The sequence below is a fragment of the Dama dama genome, chromosome 7, assembly GCF_033118175.1.
Source record: "Dama dama isolate Ldn47 chromosome 7, ASM3311817v1, whole genome shotgun sequence".
Lineage (NCBI taxonomy): Eukaryota > Metazoa > Chordata > Mammalia > Artiodactyla > Cervidae > Dama > Dama dama.
This window is the reverse complement of record NC_083687.1, coordinates 46,018,909-46,041,734: the sequence shown is the minus strand read 5'-3', so window position 1 is coordinate 46,041,734 and position 22,826 is coordinate 46,018,909. Positions and strand designations below refer to the sequence as shown.

Sequence of the window (22,826 nt, the reverse complement as noted above, 5' to 3'; positions counted from 1 at the left end):
TTGTTGATGAGTCACTAATAAGTGTATTATTTTACTTTCATATTTTTGTTTATGGATATAATTGCTATATTTGCAATTCATCACAGTTCTACTAGTGAATATCCCATGATCATTATATGGAATCGAATGGGGCGGGGGGTGAGGGGGGGGTCTCTTACATTGCAGGCATATTCTTTACCAGCTGAGCTACCAGGGAAGCCCATAAGGATATCAGTATTGCCTATTTTGGAGCAGTGCTATTATTTTAGAAACATGCTGAGAAGTTTGCTTTAAAAGATACTAAATGTGAAAAGACAAATACCCAGCATGAAAAAGTTGAATTTTCTTCTTTGTGGGCCACCTCTCTCAGACTGTCATCGTAGGGTCCTCAGCTGCAAGGGTGAAGGTGGAGGATAACTTTGTTTTGAAACAAAACACCCAGGACCTTGGTGAGATGAAGGTCAAGAGAGGAACACAGCGTTCTAGAAATGTATATAGTAAGGTCAACAGATTTTTGATGGCCAGCTTATCACCAGAATGCTAGAATGCAGTTTTATCCAAAATGGGCTTTCCTTAAACTGCCTTCTTCAGTTGTCATAACTATATGTTAATTAAAAAAGAATCATAATTAGTGTGCGTACCATTTTGCCAATTGGTTTCCTTTTTTCTTTTTTTGAACAGAACTCTTAGAGGCTGGCATCAAAGGAACTTCCGAATCGCTTAAAGGGGTAAAACGGAAAAAGATTGTAGCGGAGAATCACCTGAAAAAAATACCCAAATCCCCTCTGAGAAATCCTCTCCAGGCCAAACACAGACAGAATACAGAAGACTCCCCGTTCGCCGTGCTCGCGGGCGCCGCGGAGCCCCACAAGAAGCAGAGCCACAGCCCGGCGAAGGCCGCGGGGAGGCCGCCGACCAAACACAACGGAGAGACCCCGGGGCTGACCGCCGGGGCCCCCAAGCCCGAAGCCCCCGTCTGCCCCCGGAAGCCCCCATTTCTGCCGCAGCAGCCGACCGAGCCGCGCCGATGGAGGTCGGAGGGCCCCGACCCCGCCAAGGCCGGCGTCCCCGAGGGAAAGCGTGACCCCGGGTCCCCGCCCAGCAAGGGCAAGGCCGAGCGCCGCGAGGGTCCGGTCTCCTCCGGCCGCAGCTCCCTGCCCTCCTCGTTTGCAAACACCGCCTTCGACGTCTTGCTGAAGGCCATGGAGCCAGAGCTGAACACCCTGTCGCAGAAGGGCTCACCGTGTGCCGCGAAGATCGAAAAACTGAGACCAAATAAAACCGCACGCCCCCCGGCTCACCCGGCTCACCCGCACGGCGGCCCGCAGGAGGCCCCCGATGCGCGCCTGCTGGACGCGGCCGCCCCCTCGCAGCCGCCGCCGCCGCCTCGGACCTCGTACCCCTCTGGGCCGGTGTCCGCCGCTCAGAGGAAGGACCCACCGGCAGTCCCGGCCGCCTCTCCCGCGTATCTCATACACGAACTCCCCGTGCCTAAACCCAGCCCACAAAGTCAGCAGCTTCCCGCGTGTTCAGGTTTCGCCCCACCCCTCGCGAGCCTGCAGATCCAGGAGAACGCCCAGCTTGAACACGTCTACACCGCCGCGGCCACGTCACTCCCCGGCCGCACTCAGGTCACCCCTCCAAACCAGCAAGTGGACGCTGCCTCCCCGGTGCCGGTGAGCCCCGCGCCTTCCACACAGTCACCCCCCACGCCCATCTACAACTCGAGCCCTGTCGCCGCTGTGGTTAATCACAGCGTGGAGCAAATGTGCAGTCTTCTCCTGAAAGATCAGAAGCCAAAAAAACAAGGAAAATATATCTGTGAGTATTGCAACCGAGCCTGTGCGAAGCCCAGCGTGCTTCTAAAGCACATCCGCTCTCACACCGGAGAGCGCCCTTACCCCTGCGTGACCTGCGGGTTTTCATTCAAGACTAAAAGCAACCTGTACAAGCACAAAAAGTCCCACGCACACACTATCAAACTGGGCCTCGTCCTGCAGCCGGATGCTGGCGGCCTGTTCGTGTCACACGAGTCCCCCAAAGCACTTAGCATCCATTCAGACGTGGAAGACAGTGGAGACAGCGAAGAGGACGGCGCTGGCGACGAAAGGCCGAACGACCCGGGCTCCATGGACCTGCAGCCGGCACAGATGATAAGAATGCTGTCCAGCTCGGAAGCTTTACCAAAATCAGGTTCCATTCCAAGCAATCCCGAGCGCGTGGTCGGTGGTGACTTTGCGCCGCAGGACGGGTCTTCAGAATCACAGGCGGCGGCAGAGTTACCAAAGGTTGTGGTCCACCCCATCAGCGTGTCCCCTTTAAGAGTTGACAGCCCAAAGGTTACCGATTCCAAGCCCGAGCTCCCTGGTGCACAGAAAGACCTTCAGGGAACCCGGGTCCTGTCCCACCCTTCCTGGGTGTCCTCCCTGGAGGCAGATGAGAAGGCCCATCAGAAAGGCGACCCAAGTCAGCCCGACGGAAAGCCAGAATCCCCTGTGGGCACAGCGCATGCCCAGCTGCAGAGGCAGCAGGCCACCGATTACTGCCAGGAACAGCAAGGAAAACTGCTGAGTCCTCGCAGCCTGGGAAGTACGGACTCGGGCTACTTTTCCCGATCTGAAAGCGCCGACCAAACCGTGAGTCCACCCACCCCCTTTGCCAGGACGCTTCCCGCCCCAGAGCAGGACTCTGCCAAGAACAGCGGGCCCTCGACCCCGCGGGGCAGCACACCAGCAGCCTCTGCTGTTCCCGCAGGTGAAAAAGCACCCCTCCTCCCAGGTCAGATGCGCCCCCCGCTGGCCACGAAAACGCTGGAGGAGCGGATCTCAAAGCTCATCTCCGACAACGAAGCCCTGGTGGATGACAAGCAGCTGGACAGCGTGAAGCCCCGGAGGACCTCCCTCTCCCGCCGGGGAAGCATCGATTCCCCCAAGTCATACATCTTTAAGGACTCTTTCCAGTTTGACTTGAAACCAATGGGACGGAGAACAAGTTCGAGCTCTGATATACCAAAGTCCCCTTTCACCCCCACGGAGAAATCTAAGCAAGTGTTTCTTCTGTCCGTACCTTCCCTTGACTGCCTGCCCATCACCAGGAGTAATTCCATGCCCACCACCGGGTACTCTGCAGTGCCCGCCAGCATCATCCCTGCCCCGCATCCGCTGAGAGGAAGTCAGTCCTTTGATGACAAAATTGGCGCTTTCTACGATGATGTCTTTGTACCAGGACCTAACCCTTCTGTGACCCAGAGTGGACATCCCCGCACCCTGGTGAGACAAGCAGCGGTGGAAGACTCCTCAGCGAGTGAAAACCACGTTCTCGGGGCCGGACAGCCGTGGGAGGAGAGCCACGCTGGAGGCAGCCCCGCCGGGGAGACGGCAGCCCCAAGGAGCAAGCCCCCGGCCCCAGGCTCACACTTGGAAAAGAAGAAGTCTCACCAAGGGCGAGGGACCATGTTTGAGTGCGAGACCTGCAGAAACAGGTATCGGAAACTGGAAAATTTCGAAAACCATAAGAAATTTTACTGTTCAGAGTTGCACGGACCAAAGACCAAGGTCGCTGTGCGGGACCCCGACCACAGCCCGGTGCCGGGCGGGGCGCAGACGCCCATCCTGCACTATCGGGTCGCCGGGGCCACCGGGGTCTGGGAACAGACGCCCCAGATCCGGAAAAGGAGGAAAATGAAAAGCGTCGGAGATGATGACGAACTTCAGCAGAACGAAAGTGGAGCTCCTCTGAAAAGCTCCGAGGGCTCCCGGTCTCAGAGCACGGTGGGCCCGGCCCCCAGTGTGTCCCAGCAGAACCTTGCCGTACCCGGTGAGCTGCAGCCTCGAAACCTCCAGCGGCAGGCCACCCAGCTTCAGCGGGGGCCCAGAGGCCCCGACCAGCCCCGGGACCCGAAGCCGTCGTCTGTCCTGGAAGAGCCGATGAGCTCGGCCGCCCAGGACAGGGCGGAGCCCAAGAGACACGGGGCCGGCATCTCGGTCATCCAACACACAAACTCGCTGGGCAGGTCCGGGGCCTTTGACAAGCTGGAGGCTGGCGAAGGTGCATCCCCCGTGTCTTTCCAGGAGCTGAGAACGGGCAAGCCGGGATCTCTCAGCGTCAGAGGAATTTCCCAAGAGGAAGGCCACCCTCCCCGGCACACGTCACAGCCCCACCAGCCCGCGCTATCCGATGCTCCGAGAGGGGAACTTCAGGACGGTTCCAGAAAGATCTCAGGTGAGCGGCACGTGCTCGGACAGCCCTCCAGACTCGTTCGGCAGCACAGCATCCAAGTCCCAGAAATCCTGGTCACTGAAGAGCCAGATCGGGACCTGGAAGGGCAAGGCCACGATCCGGAGAAGTCGAAGTTCAGTTGGCCTCAGCGGAGCGAAACCTTGTCCAAGCTGCCGACGGAGAAACTGCCGCCCAAGAAGAAGAGACTGCGCCTGGCCGAGATGGAGCACTCTTCCGCCGAGTCGAGTTTCGACTCCACGCTCTCCCGGAGTCTCAGCAGGGACAGTAGTTTATCGCACACGTCGAGTTTCTCCGCCTCCTTAGACGTGGAGGACGTTTCTAAGACCGAGGCCTCCCCCAAAATTGACTTTCTGCACAAAGCGGACTTCCTCCTGATTCCCGCTGGCTCTAACACCCTGAGTGTTCCGGGGGGGCACCGGGAGATGCGGCGAGCCGCGTCGGAACAGATTCACTGCCTGCAGACGTCCATGGAGGTGTCCGATTTCAGAAGCAAGTCATTCGACTGTGGGAGCATCACCCCATCTCGGAAGACACCACCGGCCGAATCGCATCCTCCAACATCCCCTTCCGGCGTGGGAGTCGCCGGGCACGTGCCCCTCTTGGAAAGACGGAGGGGCCCACTGATACGGCAGATCTCCTTAAACATCGCTCCGGAGAATCCGCTGGCTCCCGGGAACCAATTGTCTTTCCAGACCATCGCCCGTCCAGCTGTGAGCACAGTGCCACTGCAGGGGCTTCAGCTCACTCACCCAGTTTCAGCCGAGTTTCCTGCAAACACTTTGCACTCCCAGACTCCAGTCAAGGGTGTGCGAGCAGAAATGGCAAGTTCCCACTCTCCAAACCTCTTTCCTGTTCAACAGCTTCTCGGTATCCACTTGTTGAATCCAGTCCACGTGCCCCTTAGCCACCCAGAGACACAGATGTCCCTGCAGGTATCTTCTACACAGAGTGGCAAACCAGATGCAAGCCCTGATGGGTGTGTACCTTCTCAAAGTGAGGATTGCTTTGCTCCCAAGTACCAGCTGCAGTGTCCCACGGTCACCTCGAGCCAGCCTTGTGCTTCTAATCCTGTGCAACCTCTGCCAAAGCAAGTTCTTTCAGATCCAGCCGGGGCCGCCCCTCGTGCGACCTCACTGACCTTACCAGCCAAATTAGCAGAAGCCACATCTAACTCGTGTCCTCCGCCACCCCTGAAAGTCGGGGCTCTCGGCGGTCAGGTGCCAAAGGTGCCCACGTCCTTGACGCTGTCCACGCACCTGCAGACTCAGGTCCCCGCGTACTGTTTCGCCGCAGTCACACCTCTGCCACGAATCCTAGTGACCCAGGATCTCTCCAATCAGCCGATTTGCCAGGCTAATCGTAGTACGGTGCCAATCAGCGAAGAACAAAATCCCGTACCAAAACCACAAAATGATCCCCGGAATGCTTTGCCAAACCCAGACGGAGAGCTCATCTGCCAACCTGTCTTTTCAGAGATGGACCAAAACCCATCTCCATCAGAATCCTCACCCACAACACCAAAGATGTCTGTCGGAAGACTTTCCCCACAACAAGAGTCTTCAGCTTCCAGTAAACGGATGCTCTCCCCAGCAAATAGTTTAGACATTGCCATGGAAAAGCACCAGAAGCGAGCCAAGGATGAAAACGGAGCTGTCTGTGCGACAGACACGAGACCGCTGGAAGCAGGGTGTTCAAGAGCTCCTGACAGCAAACAGAAGAAGCCTGTGCTGGTGAGGCAGGTTTGCACCACGGAGCCCCTTGAAGCTGTGACGTGGGAGCAGGATGTTTTTCCTCACCCTGAAGTCAGTACCGAGGCTCTTCACTTGACTGACGTGTCACCAGCTGATAACTTGTCATCAGGACACTGCAAGCCTGTGGCTAGAGAACCCGTGAAAGAACTGCAGGAATTTGAAAGCATCCCGTCAGCCGCATTGCTGACGCCGACAGTTGGAAGCCCAGCTGTGCCTGCAGAGAAAACTCACATTTCTCCTTTGGAATCCACAGACAACCGCCCAGAAAGGAAGTCTCCAGGGATTAAAAATTCAGGCGACAAAGCAAACGTCCAGGAACAGAGTCAGCCTGCGGCCACGACTCCTTCCATGTGTGAGGCTGGCGACACACAGCCGTCCGTGTCCTTCCCCAGCCTGAAGACGGCCACCAGCTTCACGTGGTGCTACCTGATGAGACAGAGGGCCTTGCACCTACCGCAGACGGACCAGAAAACCTCGGCCTACACCGACTGGGCCGTGAGCGCCAGTGATCCAAACCCACTCGGCCTGCCAACCAAAGTGGCTCTTTCTCTCCTGAACTCCAAGCAGAAGACCGGAAGATCTCTATACTGTCAAGCAATAACCACCCATTTCAAGTCAGACTTACTGGTCTATTCAAGCAAGTGGAAAAGCAACTTAAGCAAGGTACTTGAAATATCCTTTATCTTCAGAAAGAGTCTGTGCAAGTTAGTTTCCACCTGTCTGGATGCCTGCAAACATTTCAGTTGGAGGTTGTATTTTAATTTTGAATGACAGATTGTGCTAAGTGCAGAGTTACTTGAAAGAAAGTGATAAGTTTACCCAGGGAGCTATATTGATCAAGATTACCCAGAGTCCATTCAGTGATTCTGTCTTGAAGCATTTTGAAAATGATAAACTGCCCTGAGCAGTTTTTTTTCTATTGGTGGAAATTTAAGTCTTAACGGTACATATAATCATATTTTTACTTTCATCTTTCTCTTATACTAAGGATTTGTTTTTCTTGTTAGGTGACAGAAGACTACGTTTATGCTTTGTCCCTGCTAATGAAGGGGAACAGAGGTGTGAATATTGGAAATTGTTCTGTTTCATCTTAAAATAGAAGCAGAGAGCCATTCATCCTTGCTTTATGCAAGTCTGACTGCCCTACGCTCACTATGCTGATCCCATATCTCATCCAATGTAGCTCTGAGAATCATCTTACTACTAGAGGAAAGATTCACAAAATAACTGTACGCTTGATTATTAAGTTGATTTGGTCAAGATTTGTACAGAAATGTCATAAAAGTATTAAGTTTGGGTTATTGGTGAAATAAATCTTGTTAGAGTTGTTGGCTTTATAAAATGAGGAAATCATTTAAATGACTAAGAATAAATACATAAATAAGGGTATTAGGTTGGACTCTGGACATTCAGAATTATAGATTAAGTTCTTGATCTGTACAGGTTGTACAGGTTCATAAATATTTATTTGTCAATACGACAATAGTCACAGTATCAGTATTATAATAGAAGTGTATACAACTTTAAAAGAAGGAAGTCTCTAACATGACCAGGTAACTCAAGGAATAAAAGGAAGATATTCCAAGAGTGATGATACTTTAGCTGAATCTTTAAGGAAGAAAAAAAAGTATAGTTTGTTTTTTTTTTTTCAAGCAAACAGAAATGAGAAATTTTAATAGTCTGCCAAATGATGTGGAAGTGAAAAAGAACTTGGTTCATTTAAAGAACCCCGAGGAGTCCAGCATGGCTAGAAGGTGTTGGAAGTTGGAGACACTGACCTAGTTTGAAGTTGGAACTGTAAATAAAGACCAAAGAATGCACATGGTGGTAGAGAGCCTTTGATACTTTCTCAGTGGAGGAGGGTGCATCCAGACCACTCAGAATTTAATTTTCAGATGCTCAGCCTCTACGTCTACTAAATCAGATGGAAAATGAGACTTGAGCATGAGAATTTAAACAGAGTTTCATTTATTGATGTTCCTGAAGCACCTATGAAAACTAGCTCTCCTTCAGTGCCGAGTGCTTGGCAGAAATGCCTTGGGAAGTGCACACCCTGGATTTGGAGCTGGGAAAGGAGTGGAAGGTGTAGAGATCCTTCAGTGCATAGATGCAGTTAATGAGGTCGCCCAGGAAGAGTGTGAAGAAGAGAGAGGGGCCTGGGACGGATCCCCAAGATCCCTACTATTTAAAGGGTTGAATGAATGAAGAAAGTCCCCATTGGAACTGAAAGAGAATTTCAAAAGGAGGGGAACTAGGAGAAAGTGGTATCACACAGGGCGAGAAAGAAGATATTTCAAGGAGAATTGTTCGAGCCAAGAGGTCAGACAAAGAAGACGAGCATGGTATCAGACTGTGAATGGTCTGATGTCCCTGAGGCTTGAGCTATGTGGACTGGTGACCTTGGGGAACTGGCTACTGGCTTGAAGGTTAACTCACACCCAAATGTGGATGTATTTATAATTCAAAATGGAAAAGAATAGACAGATGCTAAAAGAAAGGAGGTGTCAACAACATATAATGGATAGAGTGGTTAAGCATATAGACTAAGAAAATAGTAAAGCTTTTGGCATGTAGCTCACTGGTGAACAGAAATGAGATTTGATAGCAAGAATGTGAGCAAAAGATAAGTGAGAATTTGGTACTGAGAAGGTAAGAAATAGGATTACTACTGTTAAAGGTACAAAGTCAAGGAAATGTGTGTGTATATAGATTCCAGATTGCAGGGAAACCGGATGTGTTTGCCAGAAACGGAGGAGACAGTTGCATTTGTACTTGTCAGACTCCGTGTCATTACCTCTTCACACCACCTTTTTGAGACACTCAGGCCAGCTGCTCTTCTTTACCCCTGGCTTTCTGAGGACCGGGCCTTCCCAAAGCGATTCTTGGTGAGGTCACGTTGGCCCTCTGTCCATGGGACACAGACCCTCTCATCACTTAACTGTCATCGCAGTACAATAGCCGTCTGCTTGCTGGTGTGACTCTTAGAGGAAGCTTGTAGGGGAGGCTGGAATCAGGAGGCCCTTGATCAGAAAAGTTGGGCCTTATTTTGGGTTTGGCCAGAGGACTGGAGTTGGTGCCCTTGCCGTTAACACTTGACCTTGGGCACGGTCCTTCCTCCCTGGGATGTGCTCCATCAGTGCTGCCCGCCTCCCAGGGGCCTTTGAGGGCAGAGCGGAGCGGGGAGTGAGCCCAGTGGTCGGGAGTAGTGCGGCTGTGTGAGGTCACGAGATGGTGTCACTGCCGCGTTTCGGCGGGGAAAGGCCACACTGTTCATTCTTCTCGTGTTCAGTACGTTTTTTTCTAGAGATTTAAGGAGTATGAGGCCAAGACCTAACTTTTGACCTGTGATGTATAATTCACAGTCATCAGTATTCAGGAAGTTTGGAGAGGATAGAGAGAAGAAATCTAGTTATGGTTTAAAATGATGAGGAAGAGGAGGCTGAAGTATTGGGAAACAGGGCTTCTGCTTTAACTGCACAGCACATTGACACTGAGGGGGAGTCACTCGTCTTTTTCAGGGTGTGAGACATTATGCCATAAGGGGTAGCTAGCTATTTTGCATCTTTAAAGAGTAAACTCTTTAACAAGTATGCTTAGGCTGTAATGTGAGTGGTTGGTTAGCTCTAAGAACAATATTTAGTTTATTTTTTAAATTCCTATTAAGTTCATTGGATACCAGGGTGGGGGAGTTGTAGAGTCTTTATTTGGGGGTGTCACTGGAATGTGGTGGAATTTTAAAATCCAATAAGATTTATCAGTTCACTGTGATTCCGACAGATAAAGTAGAGAAAGCAATGACCTTTAAAGCTGTTACGTCCTTATAATGCCTTCCTTAATTAAGCTAACCTTATGCACTGTACTCTGCCGTGTTTTAATTTCCAAGTGAAACATCAGTATGTTTGTGTTTTCAGCTTTATTAAATTAGTGTCTCTCTTTTTCTGTTTTTCCCTTTCAGAGAGCGTTAGGTAATCAAAAGTCCACAGTAGTTGAATTCAGCAGTAAAGATGCCTCTGAAATTAACAGTGAGCAAGATAAAGAAAATTCCTTAATCAAAAGTGAACCAAGAAGAATTAAAATATTTGATGGAGGGCAAGTACAAATTTTACTTCTTAAATGTACATTTAAACTTACTTTTTAAATGTACATTTGCTTTCATGTGAATGAAGACTTACTAGTGCCAATTTTATATAAATGTTGCAGAGTTTCTCAGCTTATTAACAGAATCTTCATGGCAAAATATATGTTAGGTATTATGTTAAATAACTCCATTTTGATCAAGAAAATGGTAACTATTTAGGAAACATTGTAGGTTCTAGGAGGCAGCTGAACACTAAATTTCCAGAGTGAACCCTGGGTTTCACATTGATTCATAATAAGGAATGGCCTGGGAAAAATCTGCTAAGAGAGATGAATTAATTGCCTATTTGATATCTTTTGTGAATTTGGTTGTGAGAAAAATCATAACAGCCAATTATAGTTAAAATGAAGCTCAGAAATATTTCAGTACTTATAGTTGTAACTGAATTTAACTATAACAAAGCTTTTAGACAAGTGACTTAGAGGAACTATTTTAAAATTAAACCTGATATTGAATAAAGTTGCTTGAATTGAATTAGCTATTAGAATACTGTGTTGCTGTGAAAAACTGGACTATTCTGTTACTTGTACGTGCATAACATTTATATTGATTGAGTGTAAAAATTGTGCCTTGTTTTATTTTTTAGGTTGAATTTTAATCATCAGTATTTTCTCCAAGACGTAGTATCCAATTGCTTTATTCATTTTTTTTTCTTTAAATTAGATATAAATCAAATGAAGAGTATGTATATGTCCGAGGCAGGGGAAGAGGAAAGTACATTTGTGAAGAATGCGGAATCCGTTGTAAGAAACCTAGTATGTTAAAGAAACACATACGAACCCATACAGATGTCCGCCCCTACCACTGCACTTACTGTAACTTCTCCTTTAAGACTAAAGGTATGAGATGACGTTGCTTCATGGTCCTTTATTATATGCGTTAAGTCAGTAGAGCTAAGACCCAGCTTTACATATTCTTTGACCAACAATGCAGTAGTTTAAATAGACCAATATAAATTATACCTTGTTAGCATCATGTTTTTATTTCTTTATATATATCTAGACCTCAGATTTTAATTACACACTTTTAGAATATATGTAATAAATGTGACATCCGAAAAGGAGCAACTGCCCTTTTTTCTTTTACTCCCCAAATTACAGTTGCATAGCATGATGACTAATACATTTTCAAAATTACTTATTTTGGGGCTAAAGAAGAAAAAGAAGTTTTTGTGATCACAAGTAAATGCATTTCAGTGCTGAAAGACTAAAAACAAAAATTAATAAGTACAGTAAAATTATACTGATTACATTCATGTTTTATTATCTAATTTTAGTCATGCATAGCCATTTCTTTTTTTTTCCATGAAACATTTTTTTCTACCCAAATTCTGTTGAATTTCAGTTTCAAAAGTTTTCTTTTATACTGTTTAATGTTTCTAGAACTCAGAACTAGTAATTAAAGTTACATTTAGTACCATTTCTGTACTCTTTATATGTTTTTATTTAAATTGTAAGGCTTTATTATAGTTAAGGTAATTTTACCGTCTGCAAATTTCCTGTTACATATAATGAATGCACTATTATAAAATGTTTGCTTTCTCTATTAGGTTCCTTGTTTATGGATTATTGTATAAAAATTAGTTGCTTGAGGCTTCAGTTTCATATACCACCCTTTACAAAATAAGACTCTGTCAAATACAAGGCAGTGTGATCATAAAATTATTTGTCTGAAAGGACAAAATCTATGAAAAATATTTAATCAGTAACTTTTTCGCAGAACTACTTTATTTTTATCCCTTTTAGTTAACGTTTGCTTTTTTCTTATTATATTGGTTGACTTTGAGGTTTTTGTTTTAAAGATTGATCACTTACTTCTTCAGCAAAGTTTATTACCTTTTTTGGCTACTGTTTATTGGCATTTAAGGAGAGTTATAGTGTATAGCAACTAAGTAGCTTCTAATTAGCTCTCCTTAAATGCCAGTAATACCTGAAACAGGAGTGATGGGGGGAAAACAAAACCGTGATCCAGAGAGCCTTGAATATTTCTAAAGTTTCAAGAAATCATGAGTTGGGAGCAACCGTGATTCTGTCTTTCTTGGATTGTGGTGTATAGAGGAGTTCCTTCTAGAAGTGGAGAGAGCATTTCAGGACAATTTTCCTGATCTTGTGGGAAGGCTTTGATAGGATTAAGTGCTTTGATCTTTTAACCCAGTTCATGGCTTTTACATTGGTTTTGATCCTAATGATTAAGAAAGGCCCGTCTGTTAAATAATTTCCAGTGTGAGACCAGGAGATCAGCAATAGGCCAGTATTTACAAATAAAAGATGACCAGGTACAGAGTGATGTTACCAAATAAAGAGGATCAAGGTATAATGTGAAATGGGTGTTTCTCAGTAGAAGGAGGGAAAGGAATCAGGATATTTTAAAGGTATATTTAAAAGGGCAAGAAAGGAAGGAAAACATAGATGTGGAAAACCAAATGGAACCATAGAGATTTCTTGGTAAAGAAAATTTTCATGAATCGTCAAGTATTAATCCTAGTGAGATAACTCAAACCAGTGTCATGTAGAATTTTAGATAAATATCTGTTAAGTGGTGGACGGGGCATTGTGATCCATGAAGAGTGAGCAGTGCATGTTAGCGGTCTTCCTGTCTTTCATTTCTCGAACATGCCACATGTATGAGTTTACATTAAACTTTCTTTTGTCAGATTGTTCATTGGATTTATGTGATAAATACTTATTTAAAGAAAGCTACCCGAGCTAAGGAGACTGGTGAAGAAAATGTCAGAAATTCACTATTTCCCTGTTCTCCTCAGGGCAGTTCTCTTTTCTATGGTCAGCTTCCTTGCAGAAGTCTACCTTTTGTGAATGTATGTGGAACAGATTCCATAGTACCTTTTAAAGGCAGCTAAATAAGAAAAGACTTGCTTTTTGATGAGACTGTAGATTTTGCCCTACTCTGATTGATTTGGTTTTCCTAGGCAGTTCACCTCTACTACTTATTGGATGTGTCTATTAACAGAAAGTAATAGTGATATGATTGGCATGCCCCATAAATAGGAGTGTACAAAGATAGCATTGCTCTGTCCTCCTAGACCTCGATGCTTCTGGTGGTCATGCTTATAAGTCTGTGCTTCATCATTTGTCCTCTCAGTTTATTTTATGAATGCATTTTCAGATCAGTTTTAAATGATTTGTCTTCATTATTCTACTTTAAAGGTCTATCAGCAGAAAATACACATTGAGCTTGCATCTCTACAGGGGTTTAGGCCCATATATATCACAGAAAGTTGGGCTCTCTCTATATATAGCTATAGGAACCCAGAAACAAAAGCTTTCCTGCTTTCCAGAGGATTTAGATGAATGTTTATTAAATCTGTTGAAAAAAGTATTGTGTTAAATTCATGCAGCAAGTTTACAGCATTGCTAGGGGATATTTGCATTCTAATATGCAAGTTCTGCATATGAAATGCAAATTGCTTTATTTTAAATTATTTACACAGTTGGTTAATAGTAAGTAATAGCTTGTTATGAGAAAATGTGCTTATTAAAAACTTATGTTCCCAAATTTGCCTCCTTACAATTATACATCTACCTCTTAGAAAACAAATGACCTCTATGACTATCTATTTAGGGAACAAAAGCATTTTGAAAGAACTATTAGTGGACCTTATAATGTGGTTTGTAATTTTGTCATCATGCTAGAAAGTGTTTTGACTTGTAAATGGTAATTTCAGCTGCAATAAGATGGGAAAACCAGTCATAACTTTTAATATGAAAATTTTGAAGTGTACAGAAAAGTAGATACTTGTACAGTGAGCACCAGTATACCCATCATCTTTTAATAGTTGTTAACATGTCAGCCTATTTGCTTCATGCTTTATTTTAAAGTAAATGTCAGACATGACCCAGTCATTTAAGCTGGACATTATCTCTAGAATCACAGAGGTCAGGGTTTGCTGGATCTTAGTATCTAGTCCAGGCCCCCTCTTTCACTTGAACCCATTAAGCCCCAAGCTCTGGGATGTTGTACCTACTAACTAGTGCAAGAATTGGTCTAAACAGGTGTGACCAGATCCACCAGCTTAGTGAATTTTTAGTGGAATTGAAGTTCTATAAATATTGCAGTTGTGCTGGTCTTCTAGCTACTGCAAGATTTGGCTCCAAGTCTGGACCAGTGATTCAGACATGTTTAGCTCTTCTAAAGGTTTATTCTCAAATACTAATATGCCCCTGCTCACCAAACCCAGCATTTAGATTTTGTTTCTTTTCAAAAGAGGTGATTTTCCCTTCTTGGCAATTTTAGGTGTGTGTGGCATTATCCACTCAAGCTGCTTGTTATCCTCTAGAGAATCTGAGTTCTCTCCCTGTATTAATGATCACTTTGGGCCAGCATGCCCAATGCTTCCCAGGGTAACCCAGTGACGCTTACAGGGGTCAATACACCAGCTGCCAGAGGAAACACTCCTTTAGGGTTACTATTAGGAGACTTTTAGTCAGAAGGGTGAAGTCAAATTAATGCAGAAAATTCTTTCTCTTGTTCCAAACACACAGAAATGCTATTTATAATACAACAACTAACTATAGTTTTGAATAGATAGCCAAGCTTGAAATTTAGAAAGACAGGTTCTCAGATACCAGAGATAAAAAAGAAACCCCGAACTAGCATGGTGAACAGATATGGGGTGGGGGGGAAATCCCCGTAGGCACATTAAGCCAGATACATTCCCACAGACCTGGGGATTCCTACTGGTCCTAGAATGGAATCTGAGGCCTCTGAAAGAAGCCTGGCTCACCTGTCCAGTGTCTTTGGATCACGTAGGGGGAAAGCTCCCTGCTGAAAAACAAATCCCTATACCTATGGCATGCCAAAAAGATCCCCAGATTCATCCAGAATTAGTGGGATGAAACTGTTAAAGTCCCAGGCAGAAGCAACTGGAAGACCAACATATAGAGATGTGTCTACAGCCCGGGGTACTTAACAACTCCATGCAGAACCATCTTGCTCAAGATAAGTTTACAATAAAAACTGCGAAGTGTATAGGGAAATAAAATACTATGAGGGAAAGCCAGCAGACACAGCCTGGGGAGAATTCAGAAACCACAGGTCACAGTGCAGTCTGAAAGGGATTTTAAGTGTGTATAAAATGTTCTATGAGATAAATAAGGACTAGAGAATAGAAACCGTAAGGCAAAGGTGGACATTATCAAAGTAGAGGAGATTATTACTTAATAATAATTAATCTGAGTAATAAATCTCTCTGAAAGAGAGATTATTACTTAATAACAGGGTTATTACAACATACAGATGCCAGTATTTTCTTTTGAACAAATTTTAGTCATTGGAATTGTGTAACCACAGTCTGTACTTTCACTTGAAATAGGAATGGAATTTGCCAGTATTGACAAATGCAATAGCAAAATAATACTATGTAAGCTTAGTAAACATTCTTTTCCCTTAAGGAAATCTGACAAAACACATGAAGTCCAAGACACATAGCAAGAAATGTGTGGATTTAGGCGTCTCAGTAGGTTTAATAGATGAACAAGATACAGAAGAATCAGGTAAGGCTTTATTCCATATTTTTCATAAATGCTATTTACAGTGTACTCTTTCTTTTTTTTTTGCATTCATACTCTTCTTTCCATTCCCACTGACTCTGCCCAGTTCCTATTTTCATTGCCTCTTATTTATCCTGTGTGATAGACTCCTGATCAGTTTCCCATCTTTACTTTGTCTTCCTTCCTTTAACATCTACCCCTACTGACGTTAAGTTAATCTTCCTGCAGCATGTGTCTGATCATACTATCCCTCTGCTCCCAGTCTTCCATTGGTTTCCATTTGCCTACCAAGTACAGTATGAGCCATTGACCTCCAAGTAATTCCTCAAAACCCTTTCTAGTCTGACGCCTCCCGCTTCTCCACCTGTGGCCCTCATCTCTCTCTCTCTCGCCTGGCCCACCGCTTGAGTCTCCCGCTCCCGTGGCGCTGGTCCGGCTCTCTGCCTGCACCCTCCTCCCTGACGGCCCCGCGCTCGGGCCCCGCAGAAACGCGGCTCCCCATCTGCACCCGGTCGAAATCTTATTTTCCTCCAAGATCCAGCTCACATCCACTGCTGCCACCAAGCCTTCTCTGATTTTTCCCTTGCCACAGCACTCGTGGAAAGCAGTTGTTCCCTTTTCTCGACACCTGTAGTATTCTAGAGTTTGCTCCGTGAAAGTAATGAATCCCTTTCTGCCGTGTTTTTATTATTATTTACACGCTTGCTCGCTCACCTCCTCACCGAGATCCTCAAGCGTGTCCTGAGTAGAATTCTTGCCCGGGTAATACTCGCGGCCACCCACCGTTCTCAGCACAGCACCTTGCTCGGGGCAGCGGCTCTGGAAATATTTGTGGCATAAAGTATTTGTTTGCTTCCCCGAATTGTTTATTATCTTGAAAAGGTTAACCGGTTGTTTTCTTAACAATGTTAGCTCAACAACTAGAAGTATTTATCTCTAACCAGCTTTGAGGAGAAATAAACCTGTTCATCTGTTCTGACGAATCAGACAGTAGAATTTTATTTCTGCAAGACTTTTGGTTTTAACCCAAGAATTTAGCAACAAAAGAGATACGTGTGGTGGTGTTTTTTTTTTTAAGTTGTCCTATTGCTTTTTTGAAAAATACCCTAAATTAAGCATTTATCTGCTTGCTGTGTTTCAGTTAGTATGTACTAGTTTGATGTAGAAAAAATTTCCAAAGAGAAAATGGTGAAGACATCTTTGAAAACATAGGTAAAAAAAGCAAATGCTTTTCATTCCACCTGACAACAATTAACACACTAGATGAACCAGCCTGAACTTGTTTCTAAATATTCAAGAGAAGTGACTCATATTGTAAGTGCTACAGTTGATATGATTTAGGTTTTTAAGCATAAGGAAAGGATTGCCTTAAATTTTAATTGTTGGCAATAAATGGATGTGTTCTTAAAAGAAGGAAAAGATAATTATAACAAACTTAGGACATAAAGGAGGTTCTTAGTGTTTTATAGACACTTTGATACTCTGATGCATATTGGGAATGGCAATATCAGGATTTAAAAGTAATATGTCAAATTAACATATGTGTAACTGAAGTATTAAAACTGATTTTTGAATGGCTAGAAATTGAATTCTGTGTTGGTGTCTTTGTTTAAAGACACACATTTAATAAAATTAATATACCTATAATTTACTTCTAATATAAATAGTCTGATTTATTTTCTGCTCTTTGTAATCCTGCAGTAAATTAACTACCATAAGTATTTAGGTGAAAAAAATCTCTCCTCATTATTTATTTGCTTTATTGCTGTTACACTGAACAATTCAGAATTAAAAAGCTAGGAAAAATGAGTAAGGGTTTCAGTGAGTGTATTTATCACCCACAGACTAGAAAAAGCTCAAAGTAAGGGCTGTAACATGAAACACTAATTTCTGGAAAAGGTATAAATGTTAAAAGCATTATTATTATAATATATACTCTTAAGTGGTTTACTTTTTCAAGAAGATGAGTCTTACAAAATTGAGTAAATGTCTGTAGAATCTACTGAATTGTCAAGGGAAGCTTGTGTTTATATCCCAGATTTCCATAGGCGAATTAAGTGCAGTATTCAAGAATTATCAGTATCATTCCAATTGGCTGACTGATGATGATCTTACATTATCTCCCATTCATTTTTGTCATTTCTCGCCCCATTCCAGAAGCACTGGAAGCAGGTTTTGGGTTATAACTCAAACTTGATGGCCTAATTCCCAATTCAGTTGAGATCCTCTGATAAAACTCTAGGTAGCTTTACCTGTTTTTCTGTGTGTGTGTGTGTGTGTGTGTTTTAATTACTGTATTTATTGGTAATACTCTTTTTTTTTTTTTCATGGTTTTTATTGAATAGTAAATTACAGCATTTTGGTGGATTTTGCCAACTGCTATTTCATACCAGAGACCTCATGTTTCTTTATAAAATGCCAACAAAACATATTCCTTCACTTTTGCTTTATTATAGGCTTGCAGTGAAGGCAGTAAATGGTCAGTATTTGTTGTTTGAAACAAATGGTCTTGTTTTCCCTTTATTGTTGTCTTTTGTCCTTCTAAAAAATATTTTGAGGTTTTTTTTTAAATACAGTTGAGATTACAAAGAGTTTTATTATATGCACTCATGAATTCCCACCAGAGTTGGTGATTATATTTTCTTTCATTTGCTTTGAGACTTTCTCTTTAAATTCATTGTATTTGGGGGTGGGGGGGGTGGGGGAGGGGAAGCAAGCTAAATAAAGATCACACATTAGGTGCAATGTCCCTTACTTACCCTTGCATGTCACTCTACCCAGAGGCAAACAGTAACCACACTTAGGGATTTTCTTTCAGTTCATTTACCATACATGTGCATATCCACAAATAACATGTGGGTTTTAAGTTTGTATTCCAAATTTGCATAGACACTATCACCTTATATGTAGATACCTAGAAAATTAATTTTGCTTTATAATTCTAAATTGTTCTGTAGAACAATTTGTATTTCTGCACATCCTTACTATACCTGGTAACTGTATGAATGTTAATTTGGGACCAATTTGATAGATGACGGCTGGCTGCTTTATTTATGTTTTCTTGATTACTATCCTAAGGTTGGATCTTACAGTTCTTTGGGACATAGTTTCATGCTGTTAAAGTGATGACAGTGAGAGGTGGGGTCTTGCTGAGCAATTCTTCAGATGTCTATGTTTTTAGAGAGGGAAGCCCAGAAGCCCGCAGCGTGATGCTGCATGTCTGCAGGGTAGACTTGTTTTCTAGTCTAACACCAGCCTAGAACATAGTAGGTATTCTTTTTCACTCTCCTTTGCTCATTCCTCATCTCCCCAGTCTCTGTACGTGGTGCCCAGGGCCATGATGTCTAAGCTCTCTTCTTTTCTGTCTGTGCCCCTTCTCGGATATCTCATCCAGTCTTCTGACTTTAAATACCATCGGTATGCTGATGATTCTCTATGTACTCCAGACCTGCACGTCCATCTGCGTAGTCACCATCTCCTCTTGGATGTTCTAATGGACGTCTAGAATCTGATGTGCCCCAAACACCTGGTTGACCCCTTTCCTCTTAAGACACATGTGATTTTTCCCCCCGATCCTTTCAGCTGTTGCACTGAAATCTTGAAGTCTTGTCTGATGTCCTTTGCCTCCAATCCATCAGTAAAACCATCGGCTCCTCCTTCAAAATGCATTCAGAAACCAAGTGCTTCGGGCCAGCTGCGGCACCCAGCCCTGGTCAAAGCCACCATCCTGTCTTCTAAGTGCTTTGGGCCACCTGCGGCACCAGCCCTGGTCAAAGCCACCATCCTGTCTTCTGAGTTGCTTGCAGTAGCCCCTGATGGTCTCCGGAGTTCAACCTCTGTCTCTTCACAGGCTGCTTTCGACATAGCAGCCAAAGTGGCTTTTTAAAACTATGTCGTTACTTTGCCTAAAACCCTCCATCAGCCTCCTGGCTTGTTCTGAGCTGTGGTCTGTGCCCCCGGCGAGCTCTCTGCACCCCCCCTTCCTAACTGGGTGCTGGAAGGCATGCCATCATCTCTCAGGGCTCTGCTCAGATGTCACCTCATCAGGGAGGCCTTCCTGAACCGCCCGAGAAGAAAGAAAACCCCTGCCCCTCTCACCGCCAGCATTCCTCACACCCCCGACCTGCTTATTTTTCTGTATGGGCACTTACCACCACCAGGTATGTGTGTATTATCTGTTCCTTTCAACTAGAAAATAGAACATAAGGACAAGCAACTCCTTGTGCTCACCACCCTATGACTTGCTGGGACTGTTACTAGCTAGTCATAGATGCTAAATACCTTTTTCTGTCTGTCAGGAAATAACTCAATATTGTTGTTTTTCGAATATAGGTTCATCTTCCTTTAAATTCCTTCACTGTAATGAAATGGTAGCCATAATACAATATTTAACGCCTTTACTTATGAATAGTGTTTACATGATCTGGCCACGGTATTATAGGTATTTGACATAGGTATTATCAAAGAGGTGATGGCCATTCGTTTGTTACTTGGTTATTTATGGGTTATTAGAAGACTAGCAGATATTTTAAATTACCCTGACCATCCCATTTCTTCATCCTCGGTAGTGATCTGCCCAGACTGATAAGTATCTGTGGCATTTTTCAGTGGTTCCAGGGAAGACTTTATTCTCTTTCTGATGGATTCCTTCTATGGATTTAGCGCCGCAGCCGCTGTCCAATATGTGCAGAGTCACTGCCCTCAGGAGCTCCTCGCCCGTGGCTGTGATGCTGGAATGTTGAGTGAGCCCAGTCTGACCAGGGTCCGCTCCCCAAGGCTGGGATCTGAGGAGGACAGAGATACCTAGGCGGGAACAGAGGGATGACTGAGGGTATCCCAGGAGAAAGGGAAGGAAGGGAGTATAGAAAAATATATATTTATCCATATGTCGCTTTGTTTGAAAAAGTATTGATGAGAGGGGGTGGGGTAAAGGATTCTGGACCCAGGGAGTTGTTAGGCAAAGCCCTGCAGGTTGGGAGAGGGGTGGAGGGCATTAAGAGTGTAAATGAGGCAGATGAGATGAGTGCTGGGCAAGCTGCAGGGGTCAGGTCCTGCTGTCCAGGGGGTTTCAGCATGGTCCTTTAAGAAAGTCTGAGGGATTTGGGTGTTTTTTTTTTTAAAATCATCTAAAATAATTTAAAGTCACTGCCGTTTTAACCCCACGTATATATGAAAAAGCTGGCTTAAAACCCAGCATTCAAAAAACTAAGATCATGGCATCCAGTCCTATCACTTCATGGCAAATAGATCGGGAAACAATGGAAACAGTGACAGACTTTATTTTGGGGGGCTCCAAAATCACTGCAGATGCTGACTGCAGCCATGAAATTAAAAGACGCTTGCTCCTTGGAAGAAAAGCTATGACCAACCTAGACAGCATATTAAAAAGCAGAGACATTGCTTTGCTGACAAAGGTCCATGTAATCAAAACTATGGTTTTTCCAGTAGTCATGTATGGATGTGAGAGTTGGACCATAAAGAAGGTTGAGCGTCGAAGAATTGATGCTTCTGAACTGTGGTGTTGGAGAAGACTCTTGAGAGTCCCTTGGACTGCAAGGAGATCCAACCAATCCATCCTAAAGGTGATCAGTCCTGAGTGTTCATTGGAAGGACTGATGCTGAAACTGAAGCTCCAGTACTTTGGCCACCTGATGTGAAGAGCTGACTCATTAGAAAAGACCCTAATGCTGAGAAAGATTGAAGGAGGGAGGAGAAGGGGAAGACAGAGGATGAGATGGTTGGATGGCATTGCCGACTCGATGGATATGAGTTTGAGCAAGCTCCGGGAATTGGTGAAGGACAGGGAGGCCTGGTGTGCTGCAGTCCATGGGGTTGGAAAGAGTCTGATATGACTGAGCGACAGAACAACAACTCTATCTGACTTTTGCTTCCCAGGTCGCTCAGAGGTAAAGAATCTGCCTGCCAATGCAGGAGACATGGGTTCAGTCCCTGGGTTGGGAGGATCTGGAGGAGAAAATTATCCAGTATTCTTGCCTGGAAAATCCCATGGACAGAGGAGCCTAGTGGGCTACAGTCCAGGGGATCATAAAGAGTCAGACACAACTGAGCAACTATGCATACACACACACACACATCTGACTTTTAATCTGGATTATTTTCTCAAGTATTCTTGAAACAAGGAAGCACAAACAGTGGGTTTTTAATCCGTGCCCCCTTGGAATTTTCATTGCCAAGCTTTTGTTTGTTTTTCTTTCTGCCCCTGCTGTTTTATTTTGTAGTGGGAATTTAGACAGTAATGACTGAAAGAAGCATGATTTCTTTAAGTGGATAGTCCCATTTGGCAACCACAGTAATAATACCATAGAGCAAAAATCTTTTTCTGGAAGGGTGTTTTTATACACGGAGTACCTGAAGGTGTCAGCATCCCTCCTTCTCCACCAGGTGGAGTTTACAGGTTTGGGTGGATAGTCTAGTAAGACTTTGCCCTCATGCATCCAATTGTGTATGTATGAATGTATCATGACTCACTCAGAAGTCTTGCTGTTCATTGATTAAATCAGGGAGCTTTATTTCTCTTGGGGTTCATTTCTGCTCTGACTCAGCAGCACCATGAGGTGGATTTCCCTGCAGACAGACAGTCTGAAAGCCCAGGACTTGATTTGTTCCTGCCTTCATGTTTCCGCGTGTGTCTAAAGCCTCGCCCTTATCTATTCCATAAGGATGTTGTAAGGAAGAGTGGTGTATGTTATGAAGTGTTTCATTTCAGGATCAATTTTATTTTCCAAGGAAAAATATAAATTATCAGCCACATGTTAGTAGTAGAAGTGGTGGCTGACTTAAAATAGGAGGGAGAATAGCATTTTTAGCTCTCCCAGTTTTAATCTAATTGAAATGTATATCTGCTGGTGGGAAGCTCAGGTCCAGAAGCTGCTCAGGGCAGAGTGGTCTCAATTGCTGGCTTCTCTTCCCCCCTGCTCCTCGCCTTCGGCAGGAGTGTCCCAGCTCCCCCATCACACCAGGAAACACCCCCTCCCTCAGGAGCAGGCTCATGGCAGCCGTTCCTTCTGAGACTTCAGCCGCCACCGCCATCACCAGATGCCTGCCTTGTTTTCCGGAAAACAAGTGATGAAATTGCCTTGTGTAATGTAGGATCTTTCCACATATTAGCTTGCTGTCTCTTTCCCTTTAACCATGAACAGTCTTACTAAGCACTTTTGTGGTGTCCTGATACCATTTCTCGTCCTTTTAATC

General features: G+C 44.5%; 1 protein-coding gene across 6 annotated transcripts in view; it reads left to right on the top strand.

Moving 5' to 3' along the window:
* HIVEP1 (HIVEP zinc finger 1) overlaps positions 1 to 22,826 on the top strand; it is a 130,263-nt gene that overhangs the window by 91,545 nt on the left and 15,892 nt on the right. For 5 of the 6 annotated variants that reach the window (XM_061147627.1, XM_061147628.1, XM_061147631.1 and 2 more), the window contains exons 4-7: positions 661 to 6,632; positions 9,925 to 10,058; positions 10,771 to 10,946; positions 15,516 to 15,617. In XM_061147627.1, coding sequence (XP_061003610.1) covers positions 661 to 6,632; positions 9,925 to 10,058; positions 10,771 to 10,946; positions 15,516 to 15,617 — 6,384 coding nt within the window. The remainder of the gene's footprint in view (positions 1 to 660; positions 6,633 to 9,924; positions 10,059 to 10,770; positions 10,947 to 15,515; positions 15,618 to 22,826) is intronic. The other variant, XM_061147632.1, reaches the window with a different exon arrangement.